Here is a 21,057-nt window from a genome sequence, read left to right as displayed (position 1 = left end):
TTCAAATTACCTATTTCTGGTTTCAACGTTTACTGCCATAAAACAAAAACGGTAATAGGTAACGAGAAGCGGTTTTTACTTTCGAGCGACAAAAGAAAGTTGGTGATCGTGAAATGGAAAAAAATCGAATTCGAGATTTCGACGGAGTTACACGTTTACACGTTCGACAGATACCGTAAATGTGATTTTTCGTCATTGTTCGTCTTGATGTACATTCACGTAGAGGCTATATCGTTCAACTATCTCAAGTAAATTTTAAACATAAGCTTTTTATGTGACCCTCCAGGGAGGTTTTCGAATTTTCTTCCTACCTCTAAATATAAGATTAGTTTACTTAAGGGTAATAATGTAAGAAAGCGATTTTCTCAGAAACGACTCAGGCGATTTTGTTCATATTTCGTAAGTGAATATTTCATTAATAACCTGACAATATGACATGACACATTTTGTCCTGAAAAATGTATGAGTGGTGGTTTATTCCTGAAATGATTTTTTTTCGTATGATTTTCTCAAAAACGAATCAGGCAATTTTGTGTATACTTCGTAAATAAATATTTTATTAAAACATGAAAATATATGGCATAATTCACTTGTGCTGAAAAATGTACGAGGGGTGGTTTTTTTGGGATGACTTTTTTTCGGATGATTTTCTCACATATGACATGTAATTTTCTTCATATTTCATTAGTAGCCTGACAATATAATATAATTCATTTGTGCTGAAAATATCTTTGAGGGGTAATTTTTTTGGGACGATTTTCTCAAAAACTACTGGGAATTTTGTTTATTTCATAAATAAATATATCATTACTAACCTGACAATATGGCGTAATTAATTGTGCTGAAATAATTACGTGGAGTATTTTATTGGTGAGTTTTTCCCCCCAGACGATCTTTTAATAACAATTCGTGCCATTTTATTCATATTTCATAAGTAAGTATTTCATGAATAACCTTAACATATGGCATAAGTTATTTCTTTTGGAACAATCTACAAGGGGTAATCTATGAACTTCTGCCAACGTTCAGGTAGCAGTTGAATGCCTCGCCTGTAGCACTGTTTTGGTTTTGACTGGAAGAAATCTGTTAGCCATTGGTCAAGAAAAACTTTTCTGTGCTGTTGTTTCAGCAATTGCTTCATTCCCGTACAGTGCACAAATTGTTCTCGCAGCTTCTGCTGCACTGGATCCTTGGTTAAACTCGAAGAGTAAAATGTGACGGAAATGATCACTTTCCTCAACTTGATATTCCATATTAGCTTGTCTGAAATATATACAATACGTTCACAATCAAGAAAACCTGTGTTTCACAACACAAACTCCAAACTACGGTAAAACAACGGAATAACGATAAACAATCGCTTCACGCCGCATTGTTGTTAACCCGAAAGAAAATCACACGAACTTATGCATCGATTCAATATGTTACGGAATTGGAGTGAGAACGTTTGTGCGGTAACGCATACATTTTACCTGTAAACAATTCAGCCTCCCAAGACAACATAACATGATTGTTTACAACACTACAAAGACCAGAAATGGTTCAAATTTAAATTAGCCGTTTCAGGCTTCAACGTTTATCGCCATAGAACGAAAACGGTAATAGATAGCGAGGCGGTTTTTGCAATCGATTCAGCATCTGAAAAGAATATAACATGTCTATCATATTATTCTACCAAAACTAGAAGTAGTTGAATCTACTATTTCGATTTCAATACGAATTTCATTGGATAAGAAATATCGAGATGCAGTTTTTTTTCAATTGATTCACGTTTCCCATGAATAGCTTCCCTCTCCTCCATCAAACGGCAATTCAAACCAGCAGCGGTTCAAATTATCCATAGGCCTATCTGGTTTTATTGTTTATCGCCATAGAACAATGTTTACAGTCGATTCAGGATCTCAGGATATCATCACAACCCACACCATTCTACCAAAACCGGAAGTGGTTAAATTTTAATACTACGTCCGGTTTCAGTACTGATTTCCATAGAGAAAAAACGGTGAGAGATATCGAGATGGTTTATTTTTATTTATTTATTTATTTATTTATTTATTTTTTTGCAATGGATTCAGCTTGCTAAGAATAGGTTCTGTCTTTTATGTTAAAGTTCTATTCGAACCAGAAGTAGTTCAAGTAATTATTTCCGGTTTCAACATTTATCACCATAGATAAACAATGGTAATATATAGTGACTAACGGTTTTCTGTAATCGATTCATGGCCTCAAGAGAACAAATCATCACAACCTTCAATATTCTATCAAAACAGGAAGTAGTTGTATTTTACGTCTAGTTTTCTTAGTGCAACAACGGTAAGAGATATCGAGATGCGGTTTTTGCAGTATTAAGTTTGTCAAGAATAGGTTCCATTTTTTTTTTCTTTTTTGTTAACCTCTATTCAAACCAGAAGTGATTTAAAGTATTTGCGGTTACAACATTTATCACCATAGAACAGAAACGGTAAGAGATAGCAACAAACAGTCTTCAATACAGCATTTCAAGAGTATGTGTGTTTAATCACCATCCGCAACATTATATCAAAACCGTAAGTGGTTTAATTTACTAGTACTTCCGGTTTTAATACTGATTTTCATAGAACAAAAACAGTAAAAGATATCGAGATCCAGTTTCTTTTGCAATCGATTCAGTTTTCCAAAAGTAAATTCTGTCTCCTTTCTTAACCCTCTATTCAAACGGGAAGTGGGTGAAATTAAGGATTTTTGGAAATTAAAAAAGAAAATTAAAAAAATAACACACATACACATGGGAATGAAACTGCACGCTCACGTATGCTTAAACTGAGACTTTAAAGAAAGTCTTAATATCAGGATCAAATACTGCATGCTTACATACTGCATGTAAGCAGAATCTATTTTCAATATCATTGTACTAAGGAAGGGGGGAGGGGGGGGGGGCGAGTCATCACACTCTTGGCTGCGCTATTGTTCCTACATTGTTCCCGAGGAGCTCATCCAAATATAATGTTGATCGGTACCCGATCCAAGGGACTCATTTTGCAATGCTGTGTCAACGGAAGAAAATTTTTTGGCCCAAAGGCACCGTTTATTGATTTTGTGTGCAGAATATCGTACTTTGAATCCATAAAAGAAAAATCACATTTGTGTGTTTCCCGTGGTACACTTTTATACAATCGTGTTCAACAACATTGGGTCCTGTTTTCTGGATGTGTACGGAGTTTGTGACTTTTGACACATGACCTTAGTTCAGCGTTTCCAAACCGGTGTGTCGCGGCACACTGGTGTGCCGTGAATGGGCCGCTGGTGTGCCGCGAGGAATCGAAACAAAATTATTAATTTTATAGCAATCAAATTGTAAAACGTAGGGAAAATGTAAATTTGTATTTCACATTACTATGAACCTCTACTATGAATCTACAATTTTAAGTTTCATACCGTGTACATTTCTAATGTTGAAAAAAGTATTTGTTGTCATTGTTATGACCATTATTGCTTCTTTATTGTTGCAGAGTATTTCGCAACTTAAAAATTTAAAATATCATTCAATCCTTTCGACAAATTACCTACATTTGTGTTTTAAAAGTAAAAGAGATTTGTTTGTTCGTTTTTTATTTAGTAATCTTCCTTCTTAGTAAAAGGTTGGATACAGTTTTTAAAAAGAAAGCGTATTTTTAAAAACTTGAGTCCAATATTTCATTGCAATTGTTTTCTATTTTTAAATTAGAGTGAAAAAATAAGCATAATGATTTACCACAGGGAAAAACCAGTGTTCGAGCTTTCTTCTCTGTAAGAAGATCAATAATCACAGAAAAAAATACCACTGTATTTTATATTTACAAATAATATCTATAAGTGTGCCACGAGAATCCAAGTAACACCCGTAGTGTGCCGTAAGTTGAAAAAGATTGGGAAACGCTGCCTTAGTTCATCTTGATGTTGTGTTAGAGGTGTTTCCCACCAGATGCCAAAGGATATTTCATTCGCACCAACATAATAGTATTAATATCACGAGTTAGAAAAAAAAAAGAAAGGAAGAAAGTTCTTAAATGCTTAGTCATTTCTAGGAGACATCTCTTAGAAGAAGTAGCTCTGGTTTTGCTCAACGATTCTCCGGAAGTTCTATTGTGTTAACAAATTTTTGCGAATATCGTAGGGAAAAATACATTCCTATTCCTTGTTTGACTAATAATATAACACAATTCAGAGTAATAAAAAATACAAATGCCAACGACAGAGGTATTAAATAAAATAAAATAGTAAATAATAATTACTAACTTTTCTTTCTTTCTGGGAAACAGTGAGGTTTCAGAGCGTGTAATATAAATACATCATAAATAATCCCTTTGTGAGGAAACCCTATATAAATTTTATAAGTAGATTAATTAATATTTATAATAATTTTTATTTTTTTGATAATTTATTGAAGCTATAAACGATTTCCGCAAGGTATTTAGAAGTGTTGCGAAATGCAAATATTAAAGAGAGCTCCACGTCTGGTTAGCAATTATTACTTGTGCAGGAAACATGCAAGTGGGTTTTTGAATAGATTAATCCTTCTCTCGCTTTCCTGGAAACTGTTTTTCCTCTTCAGGTATGTTATTCTTTAATTTCAACGTATATTTTCATTGGGAGAAATGGGAAAGAAAAAAAGAATCGAGAAGTCTGTCTTGTCGTGGGGCATGCGTATCTATGTTTCCCCACATTCGCTCGTTGGATCCTCTGGTGCTCTGTTGAGCTCAGTAGCATGGGAGCTGCTACGAAGTGAGGGCGACCTGTGGTAGTTGCTACTGCGGATGTTGCTAGGTTCTCTCAAGAGTCCAGTAAATTCAACAGCCTCTGAAAGGTTCCGCCCAGCTGTTTATTTCTCTCCATTATGCTGTGAGATGATCTTTAGGTCATGCCGTGGTGTTGGTGTGCTTCTGGCTCAAACGATACACAAGATGAACCAGCTGCCAGTACAACTGCAACAGGTACGTGTTTGTGTTTATTATTATTATTATTATTATTATTATTATTATTATTATTATTATTATTATTATTATTATTATTATTATTATTATTACTATTATTATTATTATTATTATTGTTATTATTATTATTATTATTATTATTATTATTATTATTATTATTATTATTATTATTATTATTATTATTATTATTATTATATCGTGATACAAATTCGAAGTTGTTGTATGTTGTGCCTGTGGTGTAGGTAATTGTTTTGACCTCACTTGTACCTAAATGTTCCCGCCTTTCGTACAGGATAAACTTACTTTCGATTACGTTCAGAAGTTAAACCTTACGAACTATAAGGCGGTACTAAAAATGAAATCTTTAAGTTTTACGTCCCACAGTTATGTCAGCTAGGCTAAAGGAGACGGGGATGATGCGAAATGAGTGAAATGGTTTAATGAAAAACTGGTATGAAACAGAAGAACCCTAAGAAAACCCACGCGGACGGTACTTGTCTACCATAAAGTTCACTTGGCGTGAGATGAGATCGAACAAAGGACCCCATGCACCAGAGGTGAACGCTCTTCCACTGAGCCACCGCGGCGCTGAAAAGGAACGCTAAACCTTAACAAACAAACATTAAATGGTTTGCCGTAGAATGTTCTCATGTGAAGGTTGCAGGTTCGATTCAAACCCGTATGAGTTTTGGAATAAAAAAGCATCAAATCATTTTCGAAATAATCGTGATTTGTCAATTTATCTTTATCGTTATACTAATTATTTCGTTTTTATATATTTTAGCACCATGTTTTTATAGGAAGTTATATCTAGGAAGTTACATATTTTGATGAAGGGAGTCTTACGTTTGATTCTCGGTGGGAGAGCGTCGAAAACGTTATAGTGGTTCAGGTTCCGCTTAAAAATGTAGGTCTTTAGCTCACTCGTGGCTAATTGGTTAGCATAAGTACCTTTGGGATGAGAGACCTGGGTGTGATTTCTGGAGGAAAGGGCTGCGGTGGCCCAGTGGTAGAATGTTCACCTCTGGTGCATTGGGTTCCTGGTTTCGATCCCAGTTCGCACCAATTGGGCTTTGTGGTGGACAAACACCGTGTGGTTGGGTTTTCTCGGAGTTCTCCAGTTTCCTTCCACTTTCTTCGTTCCACCATTTAATTCATTTCTCATCATCCCCTTTAACCCACACGGCATACCCGCGGGACGTAAAACTCAAAGACTTCATTTTCGATTCCCAGAGGGAGCTCGTGTGGTTCGGACCCCACGTTAAACTGTAGGTCCACGTCTCATATAGTCCATTCTTGTTGACAATTGCTGGAAGCTAGTGTAACATGACGTGTTTACCGTTGTGTTTTAGTGCAGAAGGTCACATAAAATACTTAGCATAAAATCATCTATTCTGGGGATGTTTCTCCACCGCCAGCCTCGATAGCTGAAAAATGAATGAACACTCACTCAATAATTTAAATTACCAAATACTAATTAATGTAAATATAGGAGATGAAGCTCAAAGGTTCATGTGAAATAAAACATAAACACAAAATTCACTTTCTACAAAGTGCAGCAGAATAGGATAAGAGTAAAGGGATTTAGAAAATATTCTAAGTTTGGCGTTGTCACTGGACGGTTTCGAAAATGTCACTGTACCTTTATCAGTAGATGCAAGTTCATCCTTACCTCACTCAACGACGTTGCTCGTGCAGAAATCTAGATCGTAGTCTCTCGAGCCTCTCCAAGCAAACGGTTTTCTTTCCAGGTCGGACACACGAACCACGCCTCTCTTATGCCTCCTCATTTCTATATAAGGTAAAACCTTAAAGCTTGGACCCTCCTCTTAACAACGTGTTCATGATGTCAAAAAGTAAAGTAGTGAGGGCTAGTCGTAAACCTCAGTGCTGGGGTGACAGCCTCAAGCTCCATGCGTGGTTTCTTTCTCAGGAGGTCCAAGTCGGAAAGCCAAACCTCGGCATATAGAAATACATTAACGAAATCCAACTTCGAAATAATCGCAGACGTAGTGACGTTACAAATTCTTATAATCGATGAAACCGCTGTTCCAAGCTTGGAGGGTGCTAAATGACCACTGATCGTTTCATAAAAGAGCTTAATATACATGCAATGTTCTCAAGTACTGTCTAGTGCTATCGTGTAAATATAGTGATACGACGAAGCCAGGAAACGTCGTCTGACACAACTAGAAAAATAACAGTTGCAAAAGGACAAAGTAACAATTAAGGTTGACGAAACATTATTATGATTAAAAGGAATCTGCTATTGCACTAAATTAATATATCAAAGATTTACATAAATGCTTCCAGGAAGCTTTAGACTATATGAGCAATGTCTAAAAAGAAAAAAGAAAAAAAATTCGTAGCTTTAGATGATGAAAATTCCAAAGTCCATCCGTTGGACGCGAATCAAGAGAAACCTCAAGATGTGAAGCATCGTTTACAGAAAGATGTGATGGATTACTTGCATCATAGACTACTATACCAGCAACAACTTTTGTGGGTGGAGAGTTAGTTTAGGAGATTGACCACGATTCAACCACTGCCCTAATAGTTTATCATAGTAATAGCAGATCCATTTGTCGTCTGAAGTGGCAAACAGATGTAGGAACATTTCCCCGTTATTCATTACACAGAATACATCAAGATGGCGATTCTTAGGGCTTGTGAACTCAGCGGCACCCATAAGTCCCACCTTTTCATCTTACCAATTGCACGGAGCCACCGAACGACATTGGTATGGTGTGTGTTTAACTTGTCTGCAAAGCTTCGAACATTTTTCAGAGAGTGCACTTCCACTGTGTTCACAAGATGGCCTCCGAACATGATGTAGGTCAGTGTTCACGGGGCTCATTTTGCAATGCTTTGTCACCGGAATGAAATTTGACAAACCAACGTTAAATGGTGAATTCATTTGCCACTCCTGGCCCAAATTGCACTAATTATTATTATTATTATTATTATTATTATTATTATTATTATTATTATTATTATTATTATTATTATTATTATTATTATAATTATTATTATAATTATAACAACTTACTGTGCAGAATGTATCATTTTCAATTCATAAAGAAAAAATCACTTGTAATTTTCAAATTTCGTATGACGGTTCAACAATGAACCGTCTCCTGACAACTCTGATACCCACCCCTATTTGCTTGACGTGTACTGAGTTTGTGACGTTAAGTGCATAACCTTGGTCCATCCCTGTGCTGTATTGATGAAGTAAATTTCCCCACCAGGGTCTAAATCGACATTTCACTCGTACCAATCTAATAAACTCAAATATTGGATGTCTTATAGCGCGACTGTGTCCGTCTGTCTACAGGATTCAGAGAAAGCCAGTAAGAGATAGCGAGGAAAGGAAGGGGACGGTTTTCTGCAATCGATTCAGCATACAAAAAATATGTTCCATCTCTTGCTTTAACCCTCTATTAAAACAAGAAGTGGTAGAAAAATATCATGTCCTGTTTTAACGTTTATCACCATAGAACAAAAGCGATGATACATAGCGAGAAGCAGGGCCGGATTTAGCATTTTGGCGCCCCTAGGCCCAATAAATTTTTCCGCTCCCTAGTCTCGTTAAAGGCACTTTCCTAAAAACCTTTATTAAAAAAATATATCAGGCTTATATGTTAATTGCTTAAACACCACTTCACGATGCAATTTTATCATTGCAAGTTTTTTGAGAAATTTACTTGGTTCTGGGCTTAACAAAATACCGTTAATGTATTAACAAAAGATTGGTGAACTTTACCAACAATTATTTGTTCCAATGAACTTCAAAATCAGAATGCTTTATTAGCCTGATTTTTTTAATCAATTCAAAAAAATATGTTAAGTTATGGCTATTTATTTTTATTTTTTTTCTCTCGGACGTGCGCCCCCTGGGAGCTTGCGCCCATAGACCCGGGCCTATTGGAAAATCCGGCCCTGGCAAGAAGAGTTTTCTGCAATGATTCACCGTTCCAAAAATAAATTTTATCTTCACTCTTATCTCTGTTCTAATCCCGGAATTTGTAGAAATCTACTTTAACATCCAGTTTCAATATTGATTTTCATAGAGCAATAACCAAAAAAGAGGTAGTGAAAAGTGGCTTAGCAGCGTCTCAAGAATAATGTCTGTCTCAGATCTTATTCTTCAGCAGAAATAGGAAATAGTAGAAACTATTAAAAAATAATATCAACATTTATTTCTACCTAGTAATACAGATGACTATCAAAATACTAGAAACCTAAAGAAAGTGTAACTTATCGGATTAATATGGCGTTGAAGCATTTTTTACCCTAAAATAAGAACAACTCTGATTCGATGTGAAATGAAGTCATAGAGGCCATAAATGGTATCAAGTGGAATATTATACCATTCCGCGTGCAAAACATCACTCAATTTCCTGAAAGATGATGGATGCAGAAATTGCGCCGGATTCGTACCTCCAAAGCGGAGATATTAAATTATGTTCAGGTGCAGGAATTGAACGGGCAAGGAGAGGTGTTCAGCTTCATCCTGATGTTTCTCAAACCACACCGGGACAGCTGAAATGATCGCTATGTGAATGTGCGCATTACCATCCTGAAATATGTCCTTACTTGGAAACAATATCTAGCCTATAGGATGCACATGGTTCCCTACAATAGCGACATAATCACGGGCAGTGATGCTATCAGTAGATGTCAGCGTAGGACCCACTGAATACCAGGATGTTGCGGAATAGTATCGTAAAGCGGAGACACTGCGGATCACACGCTGTTTTGAGCGTCTTCCACACATAAACACAGCTTGTGGTTGGAAATAAAGTGATGAAGACTCATCCGATCGTATCATTTGTTTTCAGTCATCTCCGGTTCATGACATGACTGCACATTCGTAAAAGTCATTGGTCGGTCATTACTCACTAGGTTGTTCATTACACCACTTTTTCACACTTTAAAATGGATTTGTAGATATCTGGAAACTTTCCTCAAGCATATGAGACTTCAGTCATCCAAACAAATACCCGATGGTGTTAGGTCAGGACTGTGTGGAAGTTGTGGCTTCACTTTCATCCTAATGGGCCAATCTTCTAAACAGTTTGCATCTTCCTTGTCAAGAGGCAAGGAACCCGCGAGCACATTTTTTTTCTGTATCCGAACCGTTGAATTAGCATTAGAACAGATCCTTATACACATCAAAGCGTTCCATAATCTGTCTCGTGGTGGATTAGTTTCTCAATGATTCTTCCGTTTTCATTGGTTGTGACGGTTGACGGCCTACCTGATCGTGATTCATCTGCATGCTGCAAACACCATACCGAAACCTCAGAAGCCATCGACACACATTACTTTGATTCATTGTGTTGCCCTCATAGACTAGCGACAGTTTATTGTAAATCGATATTGTTGAATTATCTGCAGATTCGTAGAGGGTATCGATCACTAAACGTTGGCTTAATAGAATGTCACATTGATCATCCATGGTGGCTTACCTGCAACAACAACAAATAATTAAATGTAGGTTAGGTGGTAAAGGACCAATGCTTCTACCTACAAATTTCATTTCAGCACAGTAGTACCGAGCTCCGGTGGATTATGTGTTACGTTTTTTAACGACCTTTGTATCAATAAAATGAGCCTCTATACATTGTGCCATTCGAATCAAACATGTATTTGATGTGTTCGTAAAAAAAAAAAAAAAAAAAAAAAAATGTGTCTACACTGCTTGAATGCGAGTTCACAAGACGACACTGTCTGAAGAACCGTGACGAACAAAGTACCAAGTATCTTTATTTCATATATATTCGGTGTGCGAACATGTCAGGCGATCATGCAGGCTAGGAAAGCAGCGGTACCCATTGTGTGAAGAAACGGTATGGTTGCGTGAGAACTTCCTTCATGCAGTGGTTAGAAAGGAGATTGCTTTCAATGCTTAGCAGCCGAATACCTTCAATGCTTAGCAGCCGAATACCTTCAATGCTTAGCAGCCGAGATCGTTTGTTGTACCCAGTTGCGCTCCACACCTTCACACCCACCGATCGGCCGCTATAACGTTCGATAACACACGCTGACAGATTGCGCTCGTCACGATAGCGCTTAACCAGTATTCGACCATTACTTTAGGACAAGTTGAAACGGATCTTGTCTAAAAAATGGCTGTCTGCAACTGAGCACGCTAGCAACAAGTGTTCTCGCGCTCGATGGAAAGTGAGACAATGGAATGCGTGCGATATAGTGCTTGGTTGAATTTTGCTAGAATGTGTATTCGTATAAATCAGTAGGTAATGAAATATCGAACTTCGAATGGTAAGAGGAAAATTATTCAGGCAGTTGTTCGTAAAAGTGAATAAATATGAATTTGAACAAAATAACAGGAGTGACTATAGAACAGGCAAGTCTAACGGTGGCGTGTTGTTCGTCACGACTCGATTTTGGTGTTGTTTGCCACAATTTTGCCACAGTATTTGCATTCCGATCTTATCAGTTCTCATTATCGTGAAGATTCACATGCACCTGGATAAAAAGGAAGGGTTGCCAGTCACCTCTGTTCGTGATTCCCTGGATCAAGGGTGTCATCCTACTTGCGACAGTCTTATGTGCGACAGGGACTGTTAACTGTCCTGTGAGCGACCGATTCGATCTGTTAACTGGTCTATGAGTCACCGATTCGTCCATACCAAGATAATAGAAGAAGATAAGGTTCCCTCTTCTTTAACTTCTTTCACGCTAGTGTGATTTAGAACCTAACAAAATGTATTATGAAAAGTTTACGTTCCTAGAGGTCTCAATTCAAAAACATTGTGTATCCAAAGAAATTCTTATACAAGTTACAAATCTCTCGCAGGATTTAACAGTTCATCTTGCTATAAGAGATTATATTAAGATTGCTATACATCAAGCTATTATGAATAAGTCAAAATAAGGGAGAAGGCGAATTAAGCAATTAGTTTACGTTTTGGTAGCTTACAACAAGGGGGAAAGGTAATTTCAAGGATTTGTTTACTTTTTGGATTGATTAGAATGTACTGCATTGCATTTGGTGGGGTTGGTTGGGAATAGACAATCGGATGTAAGGGATCTCAAAAGTTGTCTTTTATTATTGAAATATTTTTCCCCTTTTATTCATAGTCTTAGGAAGTCTAAAAAGTGGATAGTTGTCGAAACTGTTACACGTTTAAGTTTTCCAAAATAAAATATATTGCTTTGCTTAATAAGTAGTTAGATTTGAATTAAATTACGTACAGAAAGCAGTGCTTTTGAAGAACGTGGATATTACTATTGGATTTTCAATAATTAATTACATAGGAAAATACTTTTCATGGAAATATCCCGGTTGTCTCATTAAGTTTTATTGCACTCACAGTAGAAGGAAAATATATTTGACGAACAGTATAACTGGCATATACATTTATCGTAGTAAGGTTGTTGGACACTAATAACGCCAGAGGCAAACATATTTTACGAGAGGGAATCATATAATTTTCCATCATCTCAATGTGAATGAATTGGTCGCTCATAGGACAGATAACAGTTCATATCGCTAATAGGACTGTCGCTTCTAGGACTAATTCGGATCAAGTGGTAAGTGTTCTCGCCTTAGGGAGGAGAGAGGTCTCATTAGACTCGCTGCTGAAAGAGAGCCCAAACCAAGCTCCAAACAAATACACACAAAACATCATTAATATAACAACAGCTTAGTAAATTGATGTTATAGCATTTTCTCATTGATACAATTGATATATAATTAAAAAATGAAATCTTTGAGTTTTACGTTCCACGATTATGCCAGTTAGGCTAAAGGAGAAGGTGATTATGAGAAATGAATGAAAATGGTAGAATGAAGAAAGTGGGAGGAAACGGGAAAACCCTGAGAAAACCCACGAGCACGGTGTTTGTCCACCACAAAGTCCACATGGCGCGAGCTGGGATCGAACCAGGGACCCCAAGCACCGGTGGTAAAAGCTCTACCACAGAGCCACCACGCCTCCGATATATAATTGGAGTTCTTTATATCACCTCCTGTTACATAATGTTTTGTTTTTTGTTATGCTACGCGACTAAAGAACTGGATTTTATATATTTAAGAAAAATAAATGAAATATTTCAGTTTTACGTCCTACGATTATGTCATGTAAGGTAAAGGGTATGATGGTGATGAGAATGAATGAAAAATTGTGTATTGAAGAAAATGTGAGGAAAAGAAGAACCCCAAGAAAATCACACACACGATGTTTGTCCACTACTAAGCATTCTGCATTCTGATAGGAGCCTCCTAGGACTAAGAACCAAATATAATGCGAAGTTATAATCATCACTTTATTTCATGCTTCTGGGCGCATAAATTCTCTGTAGTATATTAACTATAGAAAGTCTGCTGCGGGATATTAGAAACAGGTTAGAAATAGCAGAAGGACTATATAAAATGACAACTTCGAGCTTCATAAATTAACATTTAAAGAGACCCCATCAATATAACAGCTCTCCCAAGGAAGAGAAAAGTTTTAAAATTTCCATGTTGCCCACGCTCTACCTCTGAGTCATCGCATGTATCTCAATAGAATTAGCCTATACAAACTCATTAAAACATAAATTATAAGCGATCGAGTACTTTCTAATGTCAAACGAGCAAAAACATAAATCCACTAAAATAGGTAATGGTCAAAGTCAGAGGATACGAAATGGAACATTCAGATGTAATTTAAATGTTGAGAATAAACTAAAACACTCCTCAAATATCTTTGGAGAGAAATATCTAATGAATACTCAAAACTATGGTTACGGAATAGAAGCAGGAACCATGTTTGGGACCGTTTGTATGTATTCTGTTTATAAATATAATAGATCTGATTGTTATAATATAGTTATCTGGCAACCCTCAGTTTGAGTCGATTTTATATAAATCTTCACGATTATGATATAAGATAAATAAGAGAGAACAATACCGTGGCAAACAACACAAAAATCAAGTCGTGGCAAACAACACGTAATCAGTCTAACTCGCGGTCACCGAATCATTTTTCTGCGGGTGTCAATTCACTCGAGAAAATAACAAACTATATCATTTATTTACAAAATTGTAATGATTTATTTTACTGTTCGTTTTTCAATCGACGTTGAAAACGTGCAAGCCCATTTAAAGATAGAATTAATAGAAATTCAGAACGGATCAACTCTAAAACATAATTCAGTGAAGAGAATATTCCCGAATTTTATAAATACTTGTCTCAGTGGTTCCCAGAAGCTCGAAATTTGCATTGTATGTGATTTGTATGTTTGGTAACAGACAATTCTGCACATTAGAGTATGCCGATTTTCTATTATGGGTAGTGCGGAAAAGGTGCCATTGGTGGCTCTAAGTTCACACAAAACAGTTGAGATTTTCAGGACAACTCTTTGCCGAAAATGCCTTGAAGTTCCACTAAAATACTAATTTTTGAATTTTTTAACTATTATTATTATTATTATTATTATTATTATTATTATTATTATTATTATTATTATTATTATTATTATTATTATTATTATTATCGCCTGTGTGCACATGTATATACATATTTAGTGTTGCAGATGCGTAAATAAGCTTTGATTAAGTATTAAGTGCTATGTGCCTTCTAAATTAGCTGACTTTTTTTTTTTGTTAAAATCGCCTTGATATAAATGGGCTAAAGTTGTAAGTTTTGTTTCGATCTCCCTCTAATTTCTGTCTTTTATTAGTTTATGCTCATTGCAATTACTTCTTTTTTATCTGCTCAATGTGTAGATTGTCATATTTTTGGGTAACGTCGCGCAGCACGCCTTATATACAAGTCCAGAAGTTGAGGAGGATGTGAAATAAGTGAAAGAATGTTTTTAGATTAAACTTGTCAGGCGGGGCATTTTATTCTGCGGTCAGTCAGTTAGACCAGTAGTTGCCAACCAGTGTGTCGCTAAATTTCAGAATTTAATAATCGTGAAGCATTTAATATTATAATCTATATTCGCATATTAAAATGCTAGAAAAGTTTAATGTTTGTGGTCAATAAAAGTTTAAACGTTTGTGGCCGATCCTTTCAACAATGAGAGCTGGAAAACCATAACTGCTAGAAACGTGCATTTCTCGCTGGTCGATTCCAAATTTTGTGTAGATTTGACAGTTCTCATTTAAATTTTCAAAAAAAAAAAAAAAAAAAGTATTTATTTTTCTGTTCCACATTTTAGGCGTCATTTTGACCTATTAGTTTGATATTGCCACTAGGACGTTATGGTTGATACCCTTGTGTAAGGCAACCAGTAGAGGCGCTATGTATAGCGGGTTGATGGACATTTCAGGCGCTTTGCTTTAAACTGAATGACAAAACCTATTCCAAGCTGACAACTTCGAATTCTTGTAGACCCAAAATGAGGCGTACTCGGATACGAAGTTACACTAGGAAGTCGAAAATCCGAACTAATTGGGACCACAGATAGTTCGGATTTCCAAATTCTTCGAATTTTCGAAAATGACCAAGAAAATGCTATTTACGCCTAAATATACTGTGCGGTATGCTCTTTTATCGATACAGTGATTATACAGTACATACAGTAGTTACAATACCGTAAGTAAGGCTACTTACATTTAATGTTTGTGAAGAATGTGCTTGTACACTAAATTTCACTGTTCTTGTAACTCACACTTAAAACTTGACTTGTATAGGCCTAAGGGAAAATAAATATAAAAATATGTATGACAAACCATTACACATGAATGAGCTTTTGTAAAAACACTGACTTCACACAACGCCGACGGACAACCCTATTGTTTGTTTATTGCTAGCGCTAAGACAAAATGTAAAAAGCTTCTAGGGACCGCGTTCGGATATTTGACGTTTGGATTACACTAGTTAACAAAGGTTTTGTTACATAAAAGGAAATACATGTTCTTAAAGGAACTTTTTGCGCTGAATTCGAATATGCACTCGATTTTTCTCCATCACGTACGATTTTCCCGTAACCGATGGATTTTCGGGAAAATCCCTCAAAAATTTCCCTTTTCGTTTATTTTACACCCCAAGATTTTGTCCCCTTGCATATACTAACATAGAAATTATACCTAAGTATACTTTGATTCATGTTTAACAAACCCTCCAAGTTTCGTAATAATCGCTTTATTCTTTCTAGAGAAATAAATATGTTTGTATGTATACTGTGTGTACTGTTTATTGCACCTTATAGTAATGCTTTCAGATCTCTTAAGTTGAGGTAAAACGTTTTGCTTTATTACCACAAACACATATATAAAATATAATACAATATAATTTACAAGTGTGACAATTTACAATAAACAATAATACAAATGTACCAAAAGGTCATGAAAAGACAATCAAAACTATCACAATATATGAAACTTCCATTGGGTTACAAAAACGTACACTACTTCCTTCTTTTGTAAGAAATGTTGCATTCTCTAACAAGACCCCAACAATAGTCCCCCATCATTGAAGGATCCCATCGTCCCTGGTACCTTTTCTCCATTGCCATTATATCTTGGTGGAATCTTTCCCCCTGTTCGTCGCCGAGAGCACCTAGGTTAGCAGGAAAGAAGCTGAGGTGGGAGTGCAAAAAGTGGATTTTTAAAGACATCCTACAACCCAACTATTTGTATTTCTGTATCATGTCCTGTACGATTTCTGTGTAACTCTCAGCTTTGTTATTGCCCAGAAAGTTGCGCACAACACACTTAAATGCTGTCCAGGCAGCTAGCTCAGCACTGTTTAACTTGCTGTCAAAGCTATCATCAAGCATTAATTTCCTAATTTGGGGACCAATGAACACTCCCGCTGAAATCTTAGCATCACTCAGGTTAGGGAACTTATCTCGCAAATACTTGAAACCTTCACCAGATGTGTCCATGGCTTTGACAAAGTTTTTCATAAGTCCTAACTTGATATGAAGTGGCGGTAGTAATATCTTATTAGGATCTACCAAAGGAGCGTATTTGACGTTGCATTCTCCAGGTACGTAATTCACTCTAGGTTCTCATTCCTTCACTTCATAATGTTTGTCATCAGCTCGGCTATCCCATAAACATAAAAAACATTGGTACTTCGTGTAACCGCACTGCAGTCCTAATAAAATACCAACTACCTTGAGATCACAACATATTTGCCAACAATGGTCCTTGTAATTTATAAGATTTAGCAAAGTTGACATGGTGTCATAGGATTCCTTAATCTTCACTGAGTGCGCAAGTGGTATAGAAGGTTTTTTATTTCCATTATGTAAAAGGACAGCTTTAAGGCTGACCTTTGACGCGTCGATAAATAACCTCCATTCTTCTGGAACGTAAGGAATTCCTAGCTCCGCCATCAACCCATTTATATCCGTACATACGCACACATTATCTTGCATTGAGAAATAGCTTGAAAATTGAACATGCCTTTTCCTGTACACTGATATGTTCGTTTCTGCATCCAATAAGTTCCACTGCTGGAGCCTTGATCCCAGAAGTTCCGCCTCTTGTTTTGTCAGGTGTAAATCACGGACTAGGTCATTAAGTTCACATTGCCGGATGAAATGTGGCTCGCGAACACAGTCAGGGATGAACGTTGGATCCTTGGATGTACATGTTGATGTCGATGGTTCATCAAGGTCATGATCATCATCAGAGTCTTTTGGCCATATCTCTTCCCAGTTAGTAGGGGGCTCGGGAAGTGGAAGTTCTTTTGCATTCTGTTACATTTGATAACAAATATTGATAACCATTTCATGAACAAAATGAAAAAACTTAGAGAATTGTATATATATGTATTAAGATATACATATACTGTACGTTTTAAAAAAATATACGTTGGAAGTACATTCTATTTTTATACACGTTTCTAATTTACAGAGAGCAATACAAGTGTGTTGTTGACTATTGTAAATATTCATTTTTATGTCTGTGTTTGTAGTAATAAAGCAAATCGTTTTTACCCCAACTCAGGAGATCTGAAAGCATTACTATCAGGTGCAATAAACAGTGCACACAGTATACATACAAATATATTTATTTCTCTAGAAAAAACAAAGCGATTTTTTCGAAACTTTTAGGGTTTATTAAATATAAATCATGGTATACTTAGGTATAATTTCTATGTTACTATATGTAAGGGGACAGGAGCTAGGGGAATAAAATATCTGAAAAGGGAAATTTTTGAGGGAATTTCCCGAAAATCCTTCTGTTACGAGAAAACTGTACGTGATGGAGAGAAACCGAGTGCATATTCGAATTCAGCGCAAAAAGTTCCTTTAAGATCAGGTGATTTTTCTCATGTAACAAACAAAAAGTTTAAATTTGTTAACTAGTGCGACGTCCTACTGTGAGAAAAAAATATTTGCATTTGGTATCATCTATCACTCATCCAAGTTTGCCACAAAGTCACCCCAACAATCCATATATAAAATACTACATTTATATGTTTTTTTTTTTCTATAGCGATTCACTCTCTTTGAGAGTCTTTCTGTCTTTTACTTGTGTCCGTAAAGGGACTTGCACAGATATGTGAGAAGTGGAAAGGAGATTCACGTTCATATTAGAATTGTGCGCTATATAAAACCCGCAGGTTCAGCTAGTCTATATATTAAACTACTAGAAAAGTGTATATGTTTGTGGCCAGTCCTTTCTACTGTGAATTCTCGGGAACCATAGGCTCCAGAAAGATGCCGTTTTCACTAGTCGATTGCAAATTTTGTGTAGATTGTTCAGTTCTAATTGAATATTTTTTTTTTTAAAAATGGCCGTTATTTCTTTATTATATTTTTTAGGGGTACACTGAAAGTGTTGAAATTTTAAAAAAGCATCATATCCTACGAGTTCCAAGTACGAGTTTTAAATTCCAACACTGCATATTTGCATACAGATATTGTATATCTCTGAGGCGTTTGTTTCATGGCCAAATGATAATGAAAAACGGATAACCATTTCTCCAGTCTAACAAGGAGAAGGCAGACTTTGGTAAGTGAACTTCGGGGCCATTCTTTGCGAGGTGGTAGTGCACATTTAAAGTGTTAATATTACAAACTGGGAGAGCGCAATGGCCAAAAATAACGGAGAAAAACCGTCTTAAAGCTTTCTACTCGCCGCATATATCGTACGACGCGCAAACTTATCAAGTGACGGCGTGGCAGAGTAAGAATGATATGCGACTGAAGTGCAAAGGGTCACGGGTTCGATTCCCGTTCGGGTCAAACTTTTTTTGTTTCTTGCTTCGACCAATAAAGTCGCCATTTGTAACTATAAGTCAAATATTAATTAACCATAAATGTTTATAATGAATTAAAACAATACAGTTTCAATCACTTGTAAAATCTTTCAATGTTCCATGTTAACTAGGAACAAAATTTAATCTATTCCGTAAATATTATTGTTACTGCAGTCATTGTGTAAAATATGTTCTTCATGTCTACATCTGTTGACAGTGTGCGAATTACAAGGGGAATGAGAGGGAAATCTCCTTTGGTTATAGCAACATCCAGTATTAGCAAAGGGGATTTCCCCCTCAACTCCTTTGTAATTCGCACACTGTCAACAGACGTAGACACGAAGCGTCAAGAACATTTATTATACAACGACTGTCGTAGCCATATATAACTCGTGATATCAATATATTTGCGGAATAGATTAAATTTTCTTGCTAGTTAACATAGGCCATTGAAAGATTTTATAAGTGATTTGAAAATGTCTATTGTTTTATTCATTATAAACATATGGTGAATTAATATTTTATTTATAGTTACAAATGACTACTTTATTATTTGAAGCAAAAAACAAAACAAAGATTGACTCGAACGGGAGTCGAACCCGTGACCCTTTGCATATGAGTCGCACACTTTCCTCACTCTGTCACGCCATCACTTGATAAATTTGCGCGTCGTACGGTACATGTGCCGAGTTGAAAACTGTTTGAAGACGGTTTTTCTCCGTTATTTTACCCATTGCGCTCTCCCAGTTTGTAATATTAACTCTTTAAATGTGCACTACCGCCTCGCAAAAAATGGCCACGAAGTTCGCTTACCAAAGTCTGTCTTCTCCTTGTAAGATGTACCTTTATTGTTTGGAGAATTTGGCCAATGAACCATGTATCACTGGCATTATAATTAATTGTGTATGTAATGTATTTGCCTATTACATACTGCATGCAAGAAGAAAGAAAACACTGATTATACATGAATTAGAAACTCCAACTGGAAGTAGGTTCAAATCTTGCAAACGGTGCGAGACATTAAAAAAATAATAATAATAATCGCAAAATCTCCCCTTTATGGTACTCTTTGCCGATTTTTATCAAAATGTCTTTCACTTGTGTCTGTAGAGAGACATGTTCAGATGTTATGCAGAATGACAAGGAGATTCATGTTCATATGTAAGTAATGCGCTGTGTAGAAAGCGCAGGTTCATTTAGTTAGTTAAAATGATTTTGAGACAGTCAACGCCTCCATCAGCAATAACAATGCTCAGTGCTACATAAAGTCACTACTTTACAAGAATCTTGTATTCTTACTATTATAATTAATAAAAAAAAATCTATCAAGTGTGTCGCGATAGACTTGCAATTGACAACTTAAGCTCCACTACTACTGGTTCCGATATGACAAATAAAAGTCCTTATTTCCATCTTCAACCAGTGGGTGATTTTGTTGAGATGGTCGGTGAAAATGTTACCGAAGTAAAGGCATTCATACCTATAGTTTCCAAAAAGACCATTCACGGAAAGATTAAGGACTACTACAACAAGTGCTAATTAGTGGAGAAATCACTTAAGTATATAGACATAAAACAAGAGGCATTTCGCGAAGAATTCGCACGAAACACGGAAACCACTTTCTTCAACAGTACAGCTTGTCAGTGTAGAGCCGTGAACTAAAAAAGACGTATGAAACCGAATTACTTCCTAGACTACCATGTGTCTTTAAGCGGTAATGACCCTTTGGACTAACCATTGGTAAAGTTGTCTTAATAGCAACGCACAAAACTAATTAATGGCACGTTTATCATTTAACAATACACAGAAACATTGTATTGCACGAGGTAAATTTTTCACGTGTATACTGATGTAAGCAAATGTCACAGTCTAGCTGACTGAGAGCAGAAAAAAATATCCCACCTGTGAGGTTCTATCCAAAAACACCA

The 21,057-nt window shown here is 36.2% G+C and overlaps 1 protein-coding gene across 3 annotated transcripts in view; it reads left to right on the top strand.

Annotated features, from left to right (window-relative positions):
* Positions 1–21,057, top strand: part of LOC145662991 (cytochrome b5 reductase 4) — a 388,832-nt gene that overhangs the window by 58,417 nt on the left and 309,358 nt on the right. The window contains exon 1 of one of the 3 annotated variants that reach the window (XM_081729098.1): positions 4,720–4,949. The exons of the other annotated variants lie outside the window; for them this stretch is intronic. Within the exon in view, the coding sequence (XP_081585224.1) occupies positions 4,877–4,949 (73 nt within the window). The 5' untranslated portion in view covers positions 4,720–4,876. Of the gene's footprint in view, positions 1–4,719; positions 4,950–21,057 lie in introns of those variants that run through there. 3 annotated transcript variants of the gene reach the window in all.

Source organism: Thermobia domestica, chromosome 10, assembly GCF_964235325.1.
Source record: "Thermobia domestica chromosome 10, izTheDome1.hap1.1, whole genome shotgun sequence".
In the NCBI taxonomy this organism is placed as follows: domain Eukaryota; kingdom Metazoa; phylum Arthropoda; class Insecta; order Zygentoma; family Lepismatidae; genus Thermobia; species Thermobia domestica.
This window is presented reverse-complemented; position numbering and strand designations above follow the sequence as displayed.